At 43.5% G+C, this 20,644-nt stretch overlaps 1 protein-coding gene across 1 annotated transcript in view; it reads left to right on the plus strand.

The window, feature by feature from the left end:
• DOCK5 (dedicator of cytokinesis 5) overlaps positions 1–20,644 on the plus strand; it is a 201,612-nt gene that overhangs the window by 40,847 nt on the left and 140,121 nt on the right. Inside the window, exon 5 of the mRNA XM_040243303.1 lies at positions 20,405–20,553. Coding sequence (XP_040099237.1) covers positions 20,405–20,553 — 149 coding nt within the window. The remainder of the gene's footprint in view (positions 1–20,404; positions 20,554–20,644) is intronic.

Genomic DNA, 20,644 nt, shown 5'->3' on the forward strand with positions numbered 1-20,644 from the left:
ACATGTGCATGCACATATACACACCCCTACACTTTTATCGATGTGTGTTTTCTGGTTCTATGTCAGTTCCTTCAGTCTGTGTAAAGATAAATACAGATTTTACTAAAACGCATCAGTGCTCCTATCTCTCATGCATTTTCTCCCAGTGATTATAAAACTAGGCATTCTCTCTGGTGTCTTTAAGAACATCTTAGAATGTCTGCATTTCTCTGTAACACATGTCTTAGTTCTCTTCAGCCTCAGTTCATGAGAAAATTAGGAGGTAGATATCGTCTCTTAAGTGAGAGGAAAATGCAATCTAATAACCAGATTAAGGCCAGCCATGTAATTATTCTAGAAAGAAAAGATGTTTGTATAATTCTGGTTTTTTCTTAGCATTCTGACTGTAAGCTTATGAAATTACCATAAATATGTTTTAGTGTGGGGCGATGGCCGTGCTAGGGAAAGGGGAACCCATTCATCCAGGCAAGAAAGAAGTGGTAATTCCCACTCTTTCCCTCTTTTCTCTTTGTTGTATTAATATTATTTATTGATTTTTCTTTAAATTATCTTCCTTGTGCGCTTTGGTGAAGAAGCAAGCTGTAGGGGACAGATGGGGATTAGAAATTAGGAGGCCTGCTTTCTCATCCTGGCTCTGCTGTAACTGACCCTGGTTTTAGAGCTTGAAGTCTCCATGTGTCTGCTGAATTTGAGGCCTTCTGTAAAAATGATGTAAAATGTGCCTTGCTGACTCCATAGAGTCATAAGGGTGTAAAAAGATTGTGCAGACAAACCATCAAGGATCCTGCAAACGTGAGCATGACCGTTTTTAAGATTTCTTTTTTTTTTTTTTTTACTGTGGACCATTTTTAAAGCTTTTATTGAATTTGTCACAATATTGTTTCTGTGGTTTATGTTTTGATTTTTTGGCTGCCAGTCATGTGGGATCTTAGCTCCTCGATCAGGGATCGAACGCACACCCCCTGCATTGGAAGGCCAAGTGTCAACCTCTGGACCACCAGGGAAGTTCCAAACATGAGCTTACTGATGTTCTAGCTGGAAGTAGCTGCCGTCCTGGGTGTCCTCCCGTGGCGCAACCTGGCTTGGCATTCTTTTGACCCGACTTGGAGACCCTGAAGCTCCCTTCTGTGCCCCACCTCCTCACCCAAACGAAGGCCACTTCCTTTGGCTTGTGTTGTCCTATTAGGTGGTGTGGCCTCGAGCTCTCAGTAACCAGGCTACGTCTCTCTCCCCATAGAATTGTGTGCCTCCTTAGCTTAGGTTCCAGTCCCGAGGCAGAGATCTTTCCAGAAAGGAAAGGGGGAGCATGCCAGTGCATCATGGCAGATTTACTGCAGTTTCTGGTGAGCTTTGCCTGCACTGCTGATCCTCAGTGGGAGCCGGTGTGCTGGGTGTGTTTTCAGCGCCTGAACAGGGAAGGAGAGAACATGGTGAAGGAGGAAGTTGTTGCCTGGTAAAATGCGGACACTGGGGACACTGGGGCAGACAGAGGGCCATTTCTTAAATTTGACTTGCTGGGAATTCCCTGGTGGTCCAGTGGGTAGGATGCTACGCTTTCACTATTGCAGGCCTGGCTTCAGTCACTGGTCAGAGAACTATGATCCCATAAGCTGCATGACATGGCCAGGAAAAAAAAAAGTTCTGACTTGCTCCCTTTGTTTGGTTGCTAAGTCATGTCTGACTCTTAATGCAGCTCCATGGACTGTAGCCCACCAGGCTTTTCTGTCCATGGGATTTCCTAGCAAGAATACTGGAGCAGGTTGCCATTTCCTGCTCCCTTACTTGGTATATATACTTTTATTATATTCAGAAAAAATAACAAACCTGATAATACAAACAAATGCAAACAGAAAGAACAGATTCTGAGAGCAGAGATTTTGATTCATGGTGTTCCACTGGTGGATTTTACAAACGAGGGCAAGTCCTTTGACCTCCTAAGTTTTCTTTTCTTCGGCCTCAGTGGTAATTATATATTATATGTGCATTGCAGATTGGCTGTAGAATTCAAAAGGAAAAACCTGTGTGGAGCTCCTGGGACAGTGCCTGCATCTTGTGGGCAAGATGTCACAGCCCCTGACTGACTCCCCCTTTAGAACACTGCTTCATGAAAGAGTTAATTCGTGATGAAAGGATCCACGTGGAATTTTGCCCTGAAGTAGTATAAGGGTGTGGTCTGCCACCTTACCCCATGGGTTCCCTTCCAGCCACAGGGTTACTCAGCTACATTAGGTGAATAGTATTTCATCTTTTATTTTCTGCGGCCTCTCAGGATCTTTCGGGTTTTCTCTAGCCGAGGAAAGTAGATCCAGTGACCTGAACTTTGGTTTCTTTTCCTTCTCCCATGCTCAGTATGAGTTCACCCAGATAGAAGGGTGGACTCCTGTGCGTTGAAAAACTTTTACATGACAGATTATAATATCTTAAGTTTACTTTTCTAGTGACAACCCAGTTACACTTTCTGAATATGCACAAATCTCTATCCCACCTTCCAAATGTTCTGTTTTCTCAACTTAAAATCAGGTCTTGAAAACTGGCAAGTTAGATTGTATTTTTTAACGAGTGTTATTTACTTATTTAATTTTTGGCCACACTCTGTAGCATGTGGGATCCTAGTTCCCTGATTAGGGATCAAACCAGAGTCCCCCATTCCCCCTGCACTAGAACGCAAAGTCCCAACCACTAGACAGCCAAGGAATTCTCTAGAGTATATTTGTGTGCTTGTCAGGGTCAAACTTTTTTTCAGACAGACTGTCCCAGGAATTGTGAGATGTTTGGTCATCATAAACACATCTTCTCTCACCTCACCCTGAGATTAAGTACTGTTTCCCACCTTCCGATTGGAGAAATGGTTTGGTGAGTTTCGGTCAGCCAAATTGTTTTGTTCATACAAGTTGAGACTGAACCTGATCTGATTCTCTTATGTGAAAGAGATCATAAAAGAGCCTGGTGGTGGAACGTGGTTAATAAGTCTTATTGAATCAAGGGAACTTAATTGCTAAAATGTACTCTGTTGATACGGGCTTTCCTGGTGGCTTAGTGGTAAAGAATCTGCCTGCCAATGCAAGAGACATGAGTTCAATCTCTGGTCCAGGAAGATTCCCAGGAAATGGAATGACAACCTACTCCAGTATTCTTGCTTAGGAAATCCCATGAACAAAGGAGCCTAGCAGGCTACAGTCCATGGGGCCACAAAGAGTCGGACACAACTTAGCAACTAAACAACAGCTTCATTGATGAGACTTCTCTGGTCTAGTGGTTAAGACTCTGAATTCACTTCTGGGAACAGGGGTTCATCCCTGGTCAGGGAATTAAGATCCTGCATGTTGCATGGCACAGCCAATAATATATTAAAATAAAAATTTAATAAAATGTTCTTTGGTAAACGTATCGGTCTCCTCTCATTGAAAATTTGCCAGCCAAATAGAACCTAGGGCCAGCATCTGCTGGATCATCGAAAAAGCAAAAGACTTCCAGAAAAACATCTACTTTTGCTTTATTGATTACGCCAAAGCCTTTGACTGTGTGGATCACAACAAACTATGGAAAATTCTGAAAGAGATGGGAATCCCAGACTACCTTACCTGCCTCCTGAGAAATCTGTATGCAGATCAAGAAGCAACAGTTAGAACTGGACATGGAACAACAGACTGGTTCCAAATCGGGAAAGGAGTACGTCAAGGCTATTTATTGTCACCCTGCTTATTTAACTTATATGCAGAGTGCATCATGAGAGATGCTGGACTGGGTGAAGCACAAGCTGGAATCAAGATTGCCGGGAGAAATATCAGTAACCTCAGATATGCAGATGCCACCACCCTTATGGCAGAAAGCAAAGAAGAACTAGAGAGTCTCTTGATGAAAGTGAAAGAGCAGAGTGAAAAAGTTAGCTTAAAACTTAAAACATTTAGAAAACTAAGATCATAGCATCTGGTTCCATTACTTCATGGCCAATAGATGGGGAAACAGTGACAGACTATTTTGGGGGGCTCCAAAATCACTGTAGATGGTGATTGCAGCCATGAAATTAAGAGAGGCTTGCTCCTTGGAAGAAGAGTTATGACCAACCTAGACAGCATATTAAAAAGCAGAGATATTACTTTGCCAACAAAGGTCCATCTAGTCAAAGCTATTTTTTTTCCAGTAGTCATGTATGGATGTGAGAGTTGGACTATAAAGAAAGCTAAGCACCAAAGAATTGATGCTTTTGAACTGTAGTGTTGGAGAAGACTCTTGTCAGTCCCTTGGACTGCAAGGAGATCCAACTGGTCCATCCTAAAGGAAATCAGTGCTGAATATTCATCTAAAGGACTGATGCTGAAGCTGAAACTCTAGTACTTTGGCCACCTGATGTGAAGAACTGACTCCTTGGAAAAGACCCTGATTCTGGGAAAGATTGAAGGCGAGAGGAGAAGGAGATGACAGAGGATGAGATGGTCGGATGGCATTACCGACTTGATGGGTGTGAGTTTGAGCAAGCTCCGGGAGTTGGTGATGGACACGGAAGCCTGGCGTTTTGCAGCCCATGGTGTCAAACAGACATGACTGAGTGACTGAACAGAACCAGACCCACTCCCATAATACACATTTTAAGATATCAGGATGAGTCAGAAGGTTTTCAGGAAGGAGAAACTGTTCTCAAGCAGGATACATTATTATTATATAGTCCCTATTACAGAGTTTAAACTGATTTGTTTGTTTTCTAATCATCAGTTCTGGGTTATAAAAAAAAAAGGAATACAGAGGGAAAAAGAAAGTTTGTTCTTTCTTCCTCCTTGAGAACCCCAGTCCCCTTTCTCCTCCTCGGAGATCCTGGACTTCTTATCAGTCTGCCTAGGAATTGACTCTGTCTCTCCCCCCTTTTCTTTTAGTAGAATTACGATGCCAAGGGTTAATGGGCATCGTTTTCATTCCATAACTGCTTTTTGGTTCCTAAATTGTTGAGGCAGCATATTCTCCTAACCCTCATATTGAGGGTCTCTGATCCAGTGGCAAGTAATAGTTGGAGGAGGTTGTGACACTTGTAGGAGCCTGGACAACCATTTGTAACTTAAAAGCTTTCAAACAGTTAGAAACAAATCCAGTTACACAGTTAGAGATACAGGGAGCAAACAGTAGAAAGAGAACAATTACAATTATAGCAATTAAGATAGTTTTCCACTGTGGGGAGCTAGTTAATGTTTCGCAAAGTGAGGTGACTGAGGCTTTGGGAGAATCCATAAGCCTGAATCATCTTATTCATGTGTTTAGGAAAGTGAGTAACATTATCTGTTACGTATGTACAGCATTGGGTGTGAATAATGGCCCAAGTTCCTCCTCGTGCAGCTGTTAGAATATCTAAGGCCAATCTGTTTTGTAAAACCATCTTTTTAATTTGTATTTGTTCAGCATTAATGGCTGAAAGTTAGAGCATCAACTTGTAGTATAGCATCTGATCTGTAGTTCCCAGAGAGGGAACGAATATTGTAGCCAGATGATCATACCAGTGAAACACAGATCTTGCCCAAGGAGTGTTAAGGTGTGGCAGATTAATAGGTTTCTCTGGAAGCTCTGAAAATAAGAAGCTATGAATAAAATTTAGACCTGGGGTGTATCTTCCTATCCAGCCAGGGGGAATCCACACCCATAGGTAAGAGGTACATATCCAGTAGGTCCCGTTTGGAGCAAACCAGCGTGACTGAGGGATCCAGTCCCAATCAGTTCCTGGCCAGGCAAGAGGAAGACCTAAACTGGGTTTGGAAAACACAGGAGTGATTGCACTGTATATTTCTTGAGGGAAATATCCCAGTTGTTTCCAATCATTATAATTAAGTTGGCTAACTTCTGGGGATGGCTCTATTTGTTCCCAGCATATAGGAGCATTAGATAGTATCTGTCCCTTTTTAGGAGTTAGCCATGTGACCTCATCCCATATTTGATAAACATCAGGTAGAAAACCACATCTAGACCCATTTACTTACGTGCAGCAAAATAGTCATTAAACCAAGTTAAAACATAATCAAAAGTTACATTATGTCCGTAGTTGCGTCAGTCTGTCTTAGGATTGCTAGATGTCATCAGATCAAGAAGAGTCACACGATTGTTGTTGGTGAAGGTATTCTCAGAGTTGAAGAAAGTCCTTTCCTTGAAGTGGAGAAACTCACCTTGGGAAGTCTTCAATTGATGAGGAGGGCAGTGCTCCGCAGACACAGCAGTTCGACTGATTGTGGAATGCAGCATAGGAATGAGTCCAGGACAGGAAGGCATTGTCTTGAGGGTCAAACGGCAGACATCAGGACTTCAGGAGTCAGCAGAAGCAAGCCCACCTTGATTCTCAAGCCCATCTCGGTTCGTGGCTCAACAGCGGCTTGTTTGATAAAAAGGCTGGGTCAGGTGTTAACCTCCCGGTAGTGTCTTTTGAAAAGCTGAAAGCTGAGTCGCATAGTTAATTTTAAGGCTTCAGGATCTATGACAATATCTGTGCAGGGAAACAGTCTGTCATAGAGACAGTCGTTTCTTCTTGGGAGCAGTTTGAGCGCTCACTAAAGCTACAGGTAAAACTTTAAACCAACTGTCTTGTGTTTCCTGAGTTAACTTATGCAGATGTCTCTTAATAATGTCATTAGCTTTTTTCTGCCTTTCCTGATGATTGGGGTCTCCAGTAACAGTGTAAGTTATATTCTATTCCTAGAGCTTTTGACACCCCTTGAGTTACAGCAGCTTTAAAGCTGGAGCATTGTTGCTCTGAACTTTAGAGTTTAAGATCCCACTTACATCATGAGAAGTCAGTACAGTAAAATTTCGCCCATTAATAAACTTAAGAGCTTTAGGTATTAGCAAAACAATAGTAACAATTACCCTTAAGCAATGTGGCCATAGCCTTAATTTCAGTAACAAAGAAACGAAACTATGAGCCTCTGGGCAAGCTCAAAGGTGGAGCCTACAAGAGAGCAGTTTGAAGAGCCTTAAAGCCTTTTGAGTAACTAGAGAGCAAACCAGTTTGTTGGTTTGGGCCTGCTGAGTCTCGGTTATAAGTTTATATAAAGGCCAGGCAAATTCCCCATACCATGGGATCCGAATGTGGCAGTAGCCTGTAATGCCCAAGAATCGTTTCAGTTGTCTTGAAGCCATAGGTAGAGGATTATCTAATATAGGTTTAACTCTAGAAAACATCCTTCAAATCAATGATTGAAAAATATTTGGCTTGTCCAGACAGCCCCATTACGGTAGTGGATCAGGAGGAAAGCAGACCAGGGGCTTTAGTGAGCAGAAAGTTGCCCCAATGTCCAAAAGAAAATCGACTTGTTGCAGGAAGAGGGACCCCTTCCAGGGCCCGAAACTGAGCTCTTGTCTAACACTCGGAAATAAATTGTCCGAGGAGACACATGTGCTGACAAAGCAAGAGATTTTATTGGGAAAGGGCACCCGGGTGGAGAGCAGTAGGGTAAGGGAACCCAGGAGAACTGCTCTGCCGCGTGGCTCGCAATGTCGGGTTTTATGGTGATGGGATTAGTTTCCAGGTGGTCTTTGACCAATCACTCCAGTTCAGAGTCTTTCCTGGTGGCGCACGCATCGCTCAGCCAAGATGGATGCTAGCGAGAGGGATTCTGGGAAGTGGACGGACACGCGGTGTCGTCTTTAGACCTTTCCCGAACTCTTTCTGTTGGTGGTGGCTTATTAGTTCCGTATTCCTTATCAGGATCTCCTGTCATAAAACAACTCATGCAGATGGTTACTATGGTACCTGGCCAGAGTGGGCAGTTTCAATCAGTGTGCTTCCCCTAACATGGACGGAGGAGCCTGGTGGGCTACAGTCCACAGGGTCGCAAAGAGTCGGACACGACTGAGCGACTTCACTTTCACTTTCTTTTCCCCTAACAGACTGATTGGCCCTGCACAGATATGATAGCCGGGGTACCTCAAGTGTTACTAGGATGGGAGCTTGTGTGGGGACTCCTGGACACCTTCAGTCCCGATTGTCTTAAGAGTCTGACCCCTGGGGCCTACACCTAGGAGGGCAGTCTTTTCTCCGGGATGGTCCTTTGCAGACAGGACATGGAGCCAGGGGTGGCTTAGATGCCTGAGGGCAATCTCCCTCTTTCCACAGTAATAACAAGTCTGTCTCTTTTCACCTGGGTCCCTCTGGGCATTTTTCTCAGGCTGTTTCCGAGCAGGTCTAACAGCCTTTTTGGGGGCTCCAGTCTTTTGCATGGTTCTTTTTTGCCTCTTATTTTCCTCCTTATATTCTCTACCATAATATACCATCTGAGCTAGCTGTAACAGTTTTCCTAAAGACTGATTTGGTCCAACGCCTGTTTTTGTAACTTACAGCAGAAATCTGGAGCTGACTGAGGGAGAAATCTATCTTTTAAGATCATTCCTCCTCTACACTTTCAAGATTGACATCAGTAAAATTGTGGAGAGCCTCCCTCCTGTAGTCTATACTAGGAGTTTATCAGGAATTTCCTTCTCTCCCTGTTCTGTGTCAGCCAACTGAGCAGTTTAAAGTCTTAGTGTGTGCTTACTTAAGTCCTACAAGAATACTTCTGGCAAAGTGGCTCTGTTATGGGAACTGTTTGGCTCCGGGTAGGAAGGAGGGCTATTTCATGTTCCTTCTTTCCCCTTGTCTCATGTTCAAGCCATTCATCTCCAAAAGTAATATCTTCCCCCAAAACTGGACCTCTCAAGTCATGAGTCAGCATCTGTCCCCTGTCCCAAGACATGCATTACATCTCTCCAAGTAATGTCATAAAGTAAAGTTAGCCCCGTAAAGGCTTCTATATACTTTTCAATTCAGTTCAATTGCTCAGTTGTGTCTGACTCTTTGCAACACCATGGACTACAGCATGCCAGGCCTCCCTGTCCATCACCAACTCCCAGAGTTTACTCAAACTCATGTCCATTGAGTCATTGATGCCATCCAACCATCTCATCCTCTGTCGTCCCCTTCTCCTCCAAACTTCAATCTTTCCCAGCATCAAGGTCTTTTCGAATGAGTCAGTTCTTCGCATCAGGTGGCCAAAGTATTGGAGTCTCAGCTTCAACATCAGTCCTTCCAATGAATATTCAGGACTGATCTCCTTTAGGATGAACTGGTTGGATCTCCTTGCAATCCAAGGGACTCTTGAGTCTTCTCCAACACCACAGTTAAAAAGCATCAATTCTTTGATGCTCAGCTTTCTTTATAGTCCAACTCTCACATCCATACATGACTACTGGAAAAACCATAGCCTTGACTAGACAGACCTTTGTTGGCAAAGTAATATCTCTGCTTTTTAATATGCTGTCTAGGTTGGTCATAACTTTTCTCCCAAGGAATAAACGTCTTTTAATTTCATGGCTGCAATCACCATCTACAGTGATTTTGGAGCCCCCCCCCAAAATAAAATCTGCCACTGTTTCCACTGTTTCTCCATCTATTTGCCATGAAGTGATGGGACCAGAGGCCATGATCTTAGTTTTCTGAATGTTGAGCTTTCTGGTGGCTCAGACAGTAAAGCGTCTGCCTGCAATGCGGGAGACCTGGGTTCGATTCCTGGGTCGGGAAGATCCCCTGGAAAAGGAAATGGCAATCCACTTCAGCACTCTTGCCTGGAAAATCCCATGGACTGTACGTCCATGGGGTTGCACGAGTGAGTGACTTCACTTCAAGCCAACTTTTTCACTCTCCTCTTTTACTTTCATCAAGAGACTCTTTAGTTATATACTTTTCTGAATCTTCTAGATAGTCTCGACCACAATTGGTACTGTTTGAATTTCTACCGAGACTGAGACAACCCCTACTGGAAGGGTGCCCTGATTTTCAGCCTATTCAGTTGGGAGCCCCAGATACAGGGGCAAAGTAAGAGAACAGGAGGCAGCTGAAGGTTTCACACCCAAATCTGCACCCTTAGGACATAAGTCTGGCATGTCTCTCAGAGAGATAAAGAGCGACACATGTCACTTCTACTCATTTCTTTTCTATGGAACTGGTCTAGTTGTAAAATGGTATCATAATTGAGAGACCATTTAACAGGCCAGTGCTCCCCATCTTCCAAAGGATACCGTGGCCATTCAGTATCAAGGAAGAAGATCAGGCATGTCTTTCTAAATTCTGGGGATCCAATTTGTCCTGGCTTTTTTTTTTTTTCCTTTTAATACATTTTAAAGGAGTGGTTTTGGAACTGTTAGCTCCCATCTATAAGAGAGAAAAAAGCAGCATCCACAGCTGTGGCTTCTTTCCGACAGAAGTGTCCTTCCCTGCTCTAGATGGGGGTGTAGACACTCTCCACCAAAGCTTTCCATCCCTGGTCGGACTTGGTCTGTCCCTTACCAACACAGGCATCTTACTCGTCCCTCCTGGTTCTACCACCAAGGCGGGGTGGGGATGCACCAGGGGTAGACCTGATGGCACCCCAGACTGACTTAGTTTCATACCACCAAAACCTTTGATGTGCCCTTTTCTCTGATGCCACCTGGAGTGGAGCAGAGTAGCTTTCCCGGAATGTTTCCCAAGCTATGCCTACTAGGGGAGGAATCCATCTTATGTGTGCCTGTGCCCATTCTTGAGTACAGTCCTGACCTCAGTAGAAGTGGTGAGTCATTGCCACATCAGTATAGCAAAAGAGGGGTGGAGGGTTGGCTAGGGAGGAAAAAGTGATTTTTGTCCTCGAGCTACTAGGACCAGTCCTTCCAGTTCATGTCCATAGTTTTCACAAAAGAATATCTAAGGAGTTGAGACAAAAGCCACCAGAGAGCCTCCGCTGGTCCACTGAGAGCCAGCACTACCAAAGGAAGAAGCCCACTGTATTTCCAATCGAACAGACCCTGCAGTCCCCAATCTGTGTCCTCATAAACCTCACGGTCACCAGCAGTGCTGCTGTCCATATAGATAGGAGGCACAGCCGTGACAAAGACTCACTTTCAGGTCGCTGGCCCCTGAGGCAGGCAGCCAAGCTAGTAACCTCTAGCCTGAGAGTCATTCCTGGAGCTAGAGTTCCACCTCTCTCCATACGGGCTCCTAGGAACTTTCTAGCAAGGCTTGCCTAGTCTAACAAAGCTAAGCGCTTCCGTACATGGGGTTTCTAAGTAAAAGTACACAATAACAGCATGGGTCACAAGTCCCTTGAAAGTCTATGATCCAACAGATTAAGTTAGTAGTTCTTATTCCCCACACAATTACGAAGTGGTCAAAGAGACCAGGAAAAGCTGACCAAGAAGGGAAAGCTCAGTCCACATGCTTTGCCATTTCTGACTGCTCCCTTCGAAGGGATGTTGGGTGTCTCTTGGCATTGGAAGGTCAGTTAAAACCCCAATAAGGCTCCCCCTTTTGGCGCTGCCTTCAGTCATTATGAGGCACTGGGAAACCGAAGAGCAGGGCTCAATGCTCCCTTCACACAGGGCGTGTCATTCATTCACACAAGCACACGGTAGAGTTAGTAAAGTAAAGCAGAAAACGTGTACTGAGAAAGCAGAGAGGCTAGAGCTCTGAGTGTTCTTCCTTTGTCCTGAAGATCCCAGACAAGCCTCCAAGATGATAGCTTACTGTGAATGATGTCGGATTTGTGGTCTCCAGAGAAAAAGATCTAGCTTCGGAACCAGGGACCAGGCTTGATCACTTAAGAGCTTTTGTGTAGCAGAGTTTTATTAAAGTAGGAAAAGGGACAGAGAAAGCATGTGACATAGACAGCAGAAGAGGGACAGAGAGTGCCCCCCTCGCTGGTGTTAGCAAGCGAGTTATATACTTTTTAATTACTACAATAAATCAAAAGAATGTCTCAAGTTTGTGAAAATTTTATCAGACCCACTCCCACAATTTACATTTTGGGATAACAGGATTAAAACTTAACAATAGAAATATCCTACCAGACCCATTCCCATAATATACATTTTAAGATATCAGGTTTAGTCAAAAGGTTTTCAGGAAGGAGAAACTGTCCTCAAGCAGGATACATTGTTGTTGTGTAATCCCTAGTTCAGTTCAGTTCAGTCGCTCAGTAATGTCTGACTCTTTGCGACCCCATGAATCGCAGCATGCCAGGCCTCCCTGTCCATCACCAACTCCCAGAGTTCACTCAAACTCACATCCGTCGAGTCAGTGATGCCATCCAGCCATCTTATCCTCTGTCGTCCCCTTCTCCTCCTGCCCCCAGTCCCTCCCAGCATTAGGGTCTTTTCCAATAAGTCAACTCTTCACATGAGGTGGCCAAAGTATTGGAGTTTCAGCTTTAGCATCAGTCCTTCCAGTGAACGCCCAGGACTGATGTCCTTTAAGATGGACTGGTTGGATCTCCTTGCAGTCCAAGGGACTCTCAAGAGTCTTCTCCAACACCACAGTTCAAAAGCATCAATTCTTCGGCGCTCAGCTTTCTTTATAGTCCAACTCTCACATCCATACGTGACGACTGGATAAACCATAGCCTTGACTAGATGGACCTTTGTTGGCAAAGTAATATCTCTGCTTTTCAATATGCTATCTAGGTTGGTCATAACTTTCCTTCCAAGGAGTAAGCGTCTTTTAATTTCATGGCTGCAATCACCATCTGCAGTGATTTTGGAGCCCCCCCCCCCCAAAATAAAGTCAGCCACTGTTTGTCCATCTATTTCCCATTAAGTGATGGGACCAGATGCCATGGTCTTAGTTTTCTGAATGTTGAGCTTTAAGCCAGCTTTTTCACTCTCCTCTTTCACTTTCATCAAGAGGCTTTTTAGTTCCTCTTCACTTTCTGCCATAAGGGTGGTGTCATCTCATATCTGAGGTTATTGATATTTCTCCTAGCAATCTTGATTCCAGCTTGTGTTTCTTCCAGCCCAGCGTTTCTCATGATGTACTCTGCATATAAATTAAATAAGCAGAGTGACAATATACAGACTTGATGTATTCATTTTCCTATTTGAAACCAGTCTGCTGTTCCATGTCCAGTTTCAACTGTTGCTTCCTGACCTGCATATAGGTTTCTCAAGAGGCAGGTCAGGTGGTCTGGTATTCCCATCACTTTCAGGATTTTCCACAGTTTATTGTGATTCACACAGTCAAAGGCTTTGGCATAGTCAATAAAACAGAAATAGATGTTTTTCTGGAACTCTCTTGCTTTTTCCATGATCCAGAGGATGTTGGCAGTTTGATCTCTGGTTCCTCTGCCTTTTCTAAGACCAGCTTGAACGTCTGGAAGTTCACGTTTCACGTACTGCTGAAGCCTGGCTTGGAGAATTTTGAGCATTAGTTTACTTGCGTGTGAGATGAGTGCAATTGTGTGGTAGCTTGAGCATTCTTCGGCATTGCCTTTCTTTGGGATTGAAATGGATACTGACCCTTTCCAGTCATGTGGCCACTGCTGAGTTTTCCAAATTTGCTGGGATATTGAGTGCAGCACTTTCACAGCATCATCTTTCAGGATTTGAAATAGCTCAACTGAAATGCCATTACCTCCACTAGCTTTGTTCGTAGTGATGCTTTCTATGGTCTACTTGACTTCACATTCCAGGATGTCTGGCTCTAGATGAGTGATCACACCATCGTGATTACCTGGGTCAGGAAGCTCTTTTTTGTACAGTTCTTCTGTGTATTCTTGCCACCTCTTCTTAATATCTTCTGCTTCTGTTAGGTCCATACCATTTCTGTCCTTTATCGAGCCCACCTTTGCATGAAATGTTCCCTTCGTATCTCTAGTTTTCTTGAAGAGGTCTCTAGTCTTTCCCATTTTGTCGTTTGCCTCTATTTCTCTGCATTGATCGCTGAGGAAGACTTTCTTATCTCTTCTTGCTACTCTTTGGAACTCTGCATTCAGATGCTTATGTCTTTCCTTTCCGCTTCTCTTCTTTTTACAGCTATTTGTAAGGCCTCCCCAGACAGCCATTTTGCTTTTTTGCATTTCTTTTCCATGAGAATGGTCCTGATCCCTGTCTCCTGTACAGTGTCACAAACCTCCATCCATAGTTCTTCAGGCAATCTGTCTATCAGATCTAGTCCCTTAAATCTATTTCTCACTTCCACTGTATAATCATAAGGGATTTGATTTAGGTTATACCTGAATGGTCTAGTGGTTTTCCCCACTTTCTTCAATTTAAGTCTGAATTTGGCACTAAGGAGTTCGTGATCTGAACCACAGTCAGCTCCCGGTCTTGTTTTTGCTGACTGTACAGAGTTTAAACCGAGTTGTTTGTTGTGTAATCATCAATTCTGGGTTTAAAGAAAAAAAAGTTTTGTGTGACTAAGGAATATAGAGGAAAAAAAGAGCCTTTGTCCTTTCCTCTTCCTTGAAAATTCCAGACCCCTATCTCCTCCGAACCCTGGACTTCATATCAGTCTGCCTAGGAATTGACTTTCTCAGTACTTAAGCTGGCTTCATGGTTGAAACTGACATCTGATCACTTAGTCCCAAAGAACAAAAAATTCCTATAGAAACCTTTGTCCTGGTGTCAGAGTTCTGCATCTGTGGGTCACAAGCCCTTTTTCAGTGTGTGGCTCTCATGAGAGGCAAGAGGAGGTGGGATGATGACCAGAAGGTAGAGGGGGTGCTTTGGGTATTTTTCCAATTTTGTTTTCCTCTGACTTTGGTACCTGGCTTTTAGGATTTCTTGCATTGCTTCCAGAGGCAAAAACTGCCTTTTACTGGAATCTTTTCTTTAAAAACTGAGCTTTAAAAAACTGAGCTTTCACTAGCCAGGCTGTCTCCTTGTCTGACAGAGAGAAAGCACTAGCCTGAGTGGGAAGGTGTGGTTCCCGTCTTCCCAGAACTGAGGGTCAGTACAGTACAGTACACAGAGAGACCTGGATACCATTCTGGATCCCACGGGGTCCAGATACTCGGAAAAGACATGAGATTCACTTTGAAGGGCTATTATTATATGGGGGCAATTTGATATAGAGCCACCCCAGTGTACCCCAGTGTGTGAATACATCAGAGTGAGATGGTCAGATATAGTTAATCAGGAAGTTGCTTAGAGGAGTAATTGAATCTAATATCTCAGCCATAGACTCCAAGACGCTTATCCTGGGGAATGGATCTCAGTGCTGGTCCCCTTATTTTACGGATGGTCATATCCCAGAGGGAATAATTTGCTCAAAGTCACTTAGCAAGTTGGTCATCAAATTAAAGATAGAAACTAAGTAAGTTCCTGTACTTTCAGCAAAGAACATTTACATGGAAGAGGAGATGTTGGTGAGCAGAGGAAATACTGATTCTTTTGCAGAGGGAGAGATGAAGTAGAAGGCCAGAGAAGAGGCTTTGGACTGTGGTCTGCATTCTTTGGGAAAGAAGATGGAGAATAGAATCTGGGTTTTCTGACACCCATTGTCTCCATGACCCCGGAATGTCTAATTTACTCAACAGATGTTTTCTGTATTCCTGCTACTATTGAAGACAAAGCTGTTTTTCTTTTCCGCCTGTCACTTTGATTTTAATCTCCAGAAATTCTTTGTTTTTGAATATATGATTTGTATTGGAGGTGGCTCAGTGGTAAAGAAGCCGCTTGCCCTTGCAGGAGATACGGGTTTGATCCCTGGGTCACGAAGATCCCATGGAGAAGGAAAAGGCAACCTGCTTCAGTATTCTTGCCTGGGAAATTCCACGGACAGAGGAGCCTGGGGTTGAATAGTTGGACCCGATTTAGTGACTAAATAACAGTAAGAATAGCTGTGTAATTGATTTACACTGTTGTTAGTTCAGATGTACAGCAAAGTGAATCAGTTATATATATACATATACCCACACTTCTAGATTCTTTCCCCATATAGGTCATAACAGCATTGAGTAGCATTCTCTGTGCTGTACAGTAGGTCCTTATTAGTTATCTATTATATATATAGTAGTGTTTATGTGGGAGAAGGCAATGGCACCCTACTCCAGTACTCTTCCCTGGAAAATCTCATGGACTAAGGAGCCTGGTAGGCTGCAGTCCATGGGGTCACTAAGAGTCAGACACGACTGAGCGACTTCACTTTCACTCTTCACTTTCATGCATTGGAGAAGGAAATGGCAACCCACTCCAGTGTTCTTGCCTGGAGAATCCCAGGGATGGGGGAGCCTGGTGGGAGCTGCCGTCTATGGGGTCGCACAGAGTCAGACACAACTGAAGCGACTGAGCAGCAGCAGCAGCAGTGTTTATATGTCAGTCCCAATCTCCCAGTTTATCCCTTCTCTTCTCCCTGTACCCCCAGGTAACCATAAGAATCATAAAAAGATACCCAGAATAGAAATGTAAAAAGTGAAACCTCAAAGATCACCAAGAGGGAGAAGTTTTCAGCAAATGCAGAAGTATCTATACTGTCTGGTTGGAGGAATATTTAGATTTCCCTATTTTATGTAGCTCGACAACGAAGGAGAACCTTCTGTGTTGGTCAGAGCTTTCTACTCAGTGCTCTGCGGTGACCTAAATGGGAAGGAAATCCTAACGGGATGTATGTATATGTATAACTGACTCACTTTGCTATGCAACAGAACGTAACATAGCATTATAAAGCAACTGCAATAAAAATTAATTTTAAAAAGTTCCTTGAACTGAAACCAGGGTGTCATTTTAAGTCCGAGCTGTCACAGTTTGCTTTTCGTTCACTCCTGTGTCCAGACTTGTGCTGACTTTTGCAGGGAGGAGCAAAGACATTATTAAATACATTCCTTGCCCTCCTGAATTATGTGACAGTGTGTGTGTGCACACCCAGTCACTCAGTTGTGTCTGACTCTTTGTGACCCCTTGGACTGTATGAAGCCTCCCAGGCTCCTCGGTCCATGGAATTCTCCGGGCAAGAATACTGGAGTGGGTTGCCATTGCCTTCTCCAGAGGATCTTCCTGATCCAGGGATTGAACCCATGTCTGCTGTGACTCTTGCATTGCAGGTGGATTCTTAGCCTGCTGAGCCACCAGGGAATGCCCGCTAGTACAAAGACTGAAATTAGTAGGGCTAGAGATAGTAGGAAGGGCACACTAATGGGGGTGTAAAGATGGAGGCCTGAGTCCTTGACTCCTGATTTTACAGACAGAGCTTGATTTTCCCCTCTCCTGTCCTCACTTGCTTTCCCAGGAATCCATAAAGTGTCAGGAACCAGCTCCTGCACAGGACATCCTCTTAGAACAATCTTAGGAATGTGGTAATAAAATCCATTTTCTTACAGTCGGAGGCTGCATCCTTTGGTGTGTTCCAGCTTGTCTATTCAGAACTAACTTGGCACAGTGATCGCGAGAAGAATGGCCGTCTTCATACTTCTTGGGGGGAACTCTGGGCAAACCAGGCTGATATGGACAGGCAATAATTAAATTGCCCTGGATAGTGTCTAATATAATTGAGACCAAGAACTTGTGAAAAAGTACCCCACACAAAGAGCTGTCTCTCATAGGTAGTCCTTGGAGACTTGGAGCTCTTTCTTTACTGTATTATAAGACCTAATATCTTAATTAAAATGAGAAAATATTGGGGGGGGGGAACTAGGAGCAGACAAATAATTTGCAAGAAATAAAAGACCCTTTTCTGCCTAGAGGCTTTGAAAGGCAAAATTTTATGGGCTTGGTTTCTCAGTTTGAAAGACAAGGACATGGAAATATTTTATATGGAAATGAATGAATAAAAAAGCAGGGTTATTTTACCTTTTCTTTTCAAAAATGAGATTTAAAAAAAAGTTTCCTTTATGTTTTTCTAAAGACTGATGAGGAAGAGACAATTCAGAAAATGCTAAAAGCCTAAAATGCAGGTGGTTTCATGATTTTAATCAGCTTTTGTGTTTTGTGCTTTCAGATCGTTGGTATTAGTAGTAGTTGTTTAGATGCTAAGTCATGTCTGACTCTTTTGCGGCCCCATGGACTGCAGCCCACCAGGCTTCTCTGACGATTTCTCATGCAAGAATACCGGAGTGGATGCCGTTTCCTTCTCCAGGGGATTATCAGAGAGTATTGCAATCAGAGATAAATGTGTTCTTCATCTCTTTCCTCTCTGTTTGCCTAGAACCTTGAACTTCTTGAAGGGCTCTTACCTCTAATCCCATTGCTGTCTTCACTCTCCGCTCTTAGGTTAAGGACCCTTTACTCCACATGTACTCTTTTTTTTTTTTTTTTAAATTTTTGGCCACACCCTTTGGGATGCAGGATTCGGAATCTTAGTTTCCCTACGAGAAATTGAACCCACACCCCGTGCGCTGGAAGGCAGAGTCTTATCCATTGAACTTCCAGGGAAGCCCCTGCATTTCCTCTTTGTTCAGGAGTGTCTTGGATATTTTCAGCCTTGATTGTTGTTGATACCTGGGATGGGTGTAGAAGAGCATCACTAAGGAACGTGCCTGACAGCCATCAGCCAGTTCTGTGTGCGGCTTTTTTTTTTTTTTGGGGGGGCATTGTTTTTATAGGAGATTGTAATATTCCTGATAATTCTGGAAGTATATGGTATCCAATTGTATCATGACTTTCCACCTATGAATAAAAAAAAATGTGGTTTCACAGTATACAGAGGGTGGTGGCATATATTGGTGTATCAAAAAGAAAGCACAAAACAGTGTTTCCTGATTATTCTGTCTATGGAGGCTTCTTTCCACCAGGCATGCCGTATCATATTGCTCTGCCTCCTTTTGGCTTTTTTTCTTAATAGTTATTTTTATTTATTTGGCTGTGCTGGGTCTTGTTGCGACATGTGAACCCTTTAGTTGTAGTATGTGGGATCTATTTCTCTGACCAGGGATGGAACCCAGGCCCTCTGCATAGCAAGTGCAGGGTTTTAGCCACTGGACCACCAGAGGAGTCCCCTTGTACTTTTTATCATTTCTGAAATTATCTTGTGTGTGTTTACATATGTAATATATATATTATATGCATGTAATTAGTGTAAATATTACATATGATATTGATGTATATTATTTAAATGCTCATATTTTAATATTCTTATATATTTACATATATCTAAAATTTATTGCTGCCGTCTCCTTTAGAATGTACAGGAACTTTATTTCTAGCATGTGGTAAATGCTTATTGACTGGTTTTTTTTTCTTTTTTAAATATAATGAATGCATCCTTTGGATAGAACCAACGTATAATGGTTATGAATATCAAACACTAGACTCTTAAAATGATTGAGGCACAAATAGTTGGTTGGTAAGTTCATCCAGAATAATGGTTTCATTTATTCCAGGTCCAACATTTTTTCGGGATGGTATAACAATTTTCTGGAGACTTGATAATAATTGGTCACAGTCTCTTTTCAGTGATCCCATATCTCTGAAATTACAGTTCTTTTCCCATCCAGAATTCATTGGTGTGGTACATTTTATTGAATGGCTACTCTGTACCAGCTCCTAGAGATGCAAAACTAACCTTGTCCTGTAGGTTCTTACCATCGAAGGGGACAGAGACATTAGCCAATGTGGTACAGGCAGAGTGCTGAGAGAGGAGCAGATTCCAGCATTTGTGGGAGAGACAGCCAAGTCAGAGTTACGGTTTTGAGGAAGAAACTTCTAAGATCCTGTAGATGTCAGAATTAGCAGTTAGAGAAGGGTGTGCTGTGTGAGTGAGACGTGGGGGGTTGGTGGGGAAGAGGAGAAAAGGGGCTCCAGGTAGAGGAGTCACGTAACTGAGGGTCTGGAGCACATGGGAGAATACGCATGGCTTTATGTGGAAGGAGCATAGATTTCTGAGATAGTGATGAGTGTAGTGTAGCCGGGAGTGTGGGTAGGAGCCAAGATGGGAAGAGACTTACAGAGTGATCTAGTGTGTCTGGAGGATGGTGGAAATCGCTGGATGTTTTTGTTGTTCTTTTTATTTTTGGCTGTGCTGGGTCTTTGCTGCAGTACCTGGGCTTAGTTGCCCCTCACTCAGTGTGTGGGATCTTAGTTCCCCAACCAGGGATCAAATCCATGTCCTCTGCATTGAAAGGCAGATTCTTAACACCACCAGGGAAGTCCCAAGTGGCTGGTTTCAACCAAAGGAGGAACATGGGCAGAAGTTTAAGGCACGTGGATGATAGATACACTTATAAGCTAGGACCAACCCTCCATCCTGTCCATCCTGTAAGTGGTTATCTGTTTCTGAAGTTGCCGCAGAGGAGGAGGTGGGAATGGGTCAGGGCAAAGCTATCCCTAAAGATGTAAAGAGGTCGCCTCAAAGTGCACAGCTTGCTCTGTGTATGCATATTCAGTCGCTCAGTCATGTCTAATTCTTTGTGACCTCATGGATTGTAGCCCACCAGGCTCCTCTGTCCATGAAATTTTGCAGGCAAGACTACTGGATTATGGTCGCCATTCCCTTCTCCGGGGGATCTTCCTGACCCAGGGATGGAACCCACACCTCCTGCATTGGCAGGCGATTTGTTTACCACTGAGCCAAAAGAGGTCCCCTCAAAGTGCACAGTTCATTATATGGCAGAATAATTGGTTAAATAACACTTTATAAAGGATCAAGGCAAAAGATGTTCTCATCTCTCATCACACCATTTTTTTTTTTGGTCCTTTCCTCTGCCTCATTTTCTCACCTTAGAACAACAAGGTCACGCTCTTCCAGCAGCTGCAGCAGATGACGTACAACCTGATAGAGTGGCGGTCCCAGATCCTGTCTGGCACCCTCCCCAAAGATGAACTGGCAGAGCTGAAGAAGAAGGTCACAGCCAAGATTGATCATGGGAACAGGTAAATCAGGGATGACATCTGTCTCACTGAGAACTTGGAAAAACCCAGTCACATTCAGGCAGAGGACACACCTCCCCAAGGGCTTGTGATC

This window comes from Oryx dammah, unplaced genomic scaffold, assembly GCF_014754425.2.
Source record: "Oryx dammah isolate SB20612 unplaced genomic scaffold, SCBI_Odam_1.1 HiC_scaffold_1, whole genome shotgun sequence".
NCBI lineage: Eukaryota > Metazoa > Chordata > Mammalia > Artiodactyla > Bovidae > Oryx > Oryx dammah.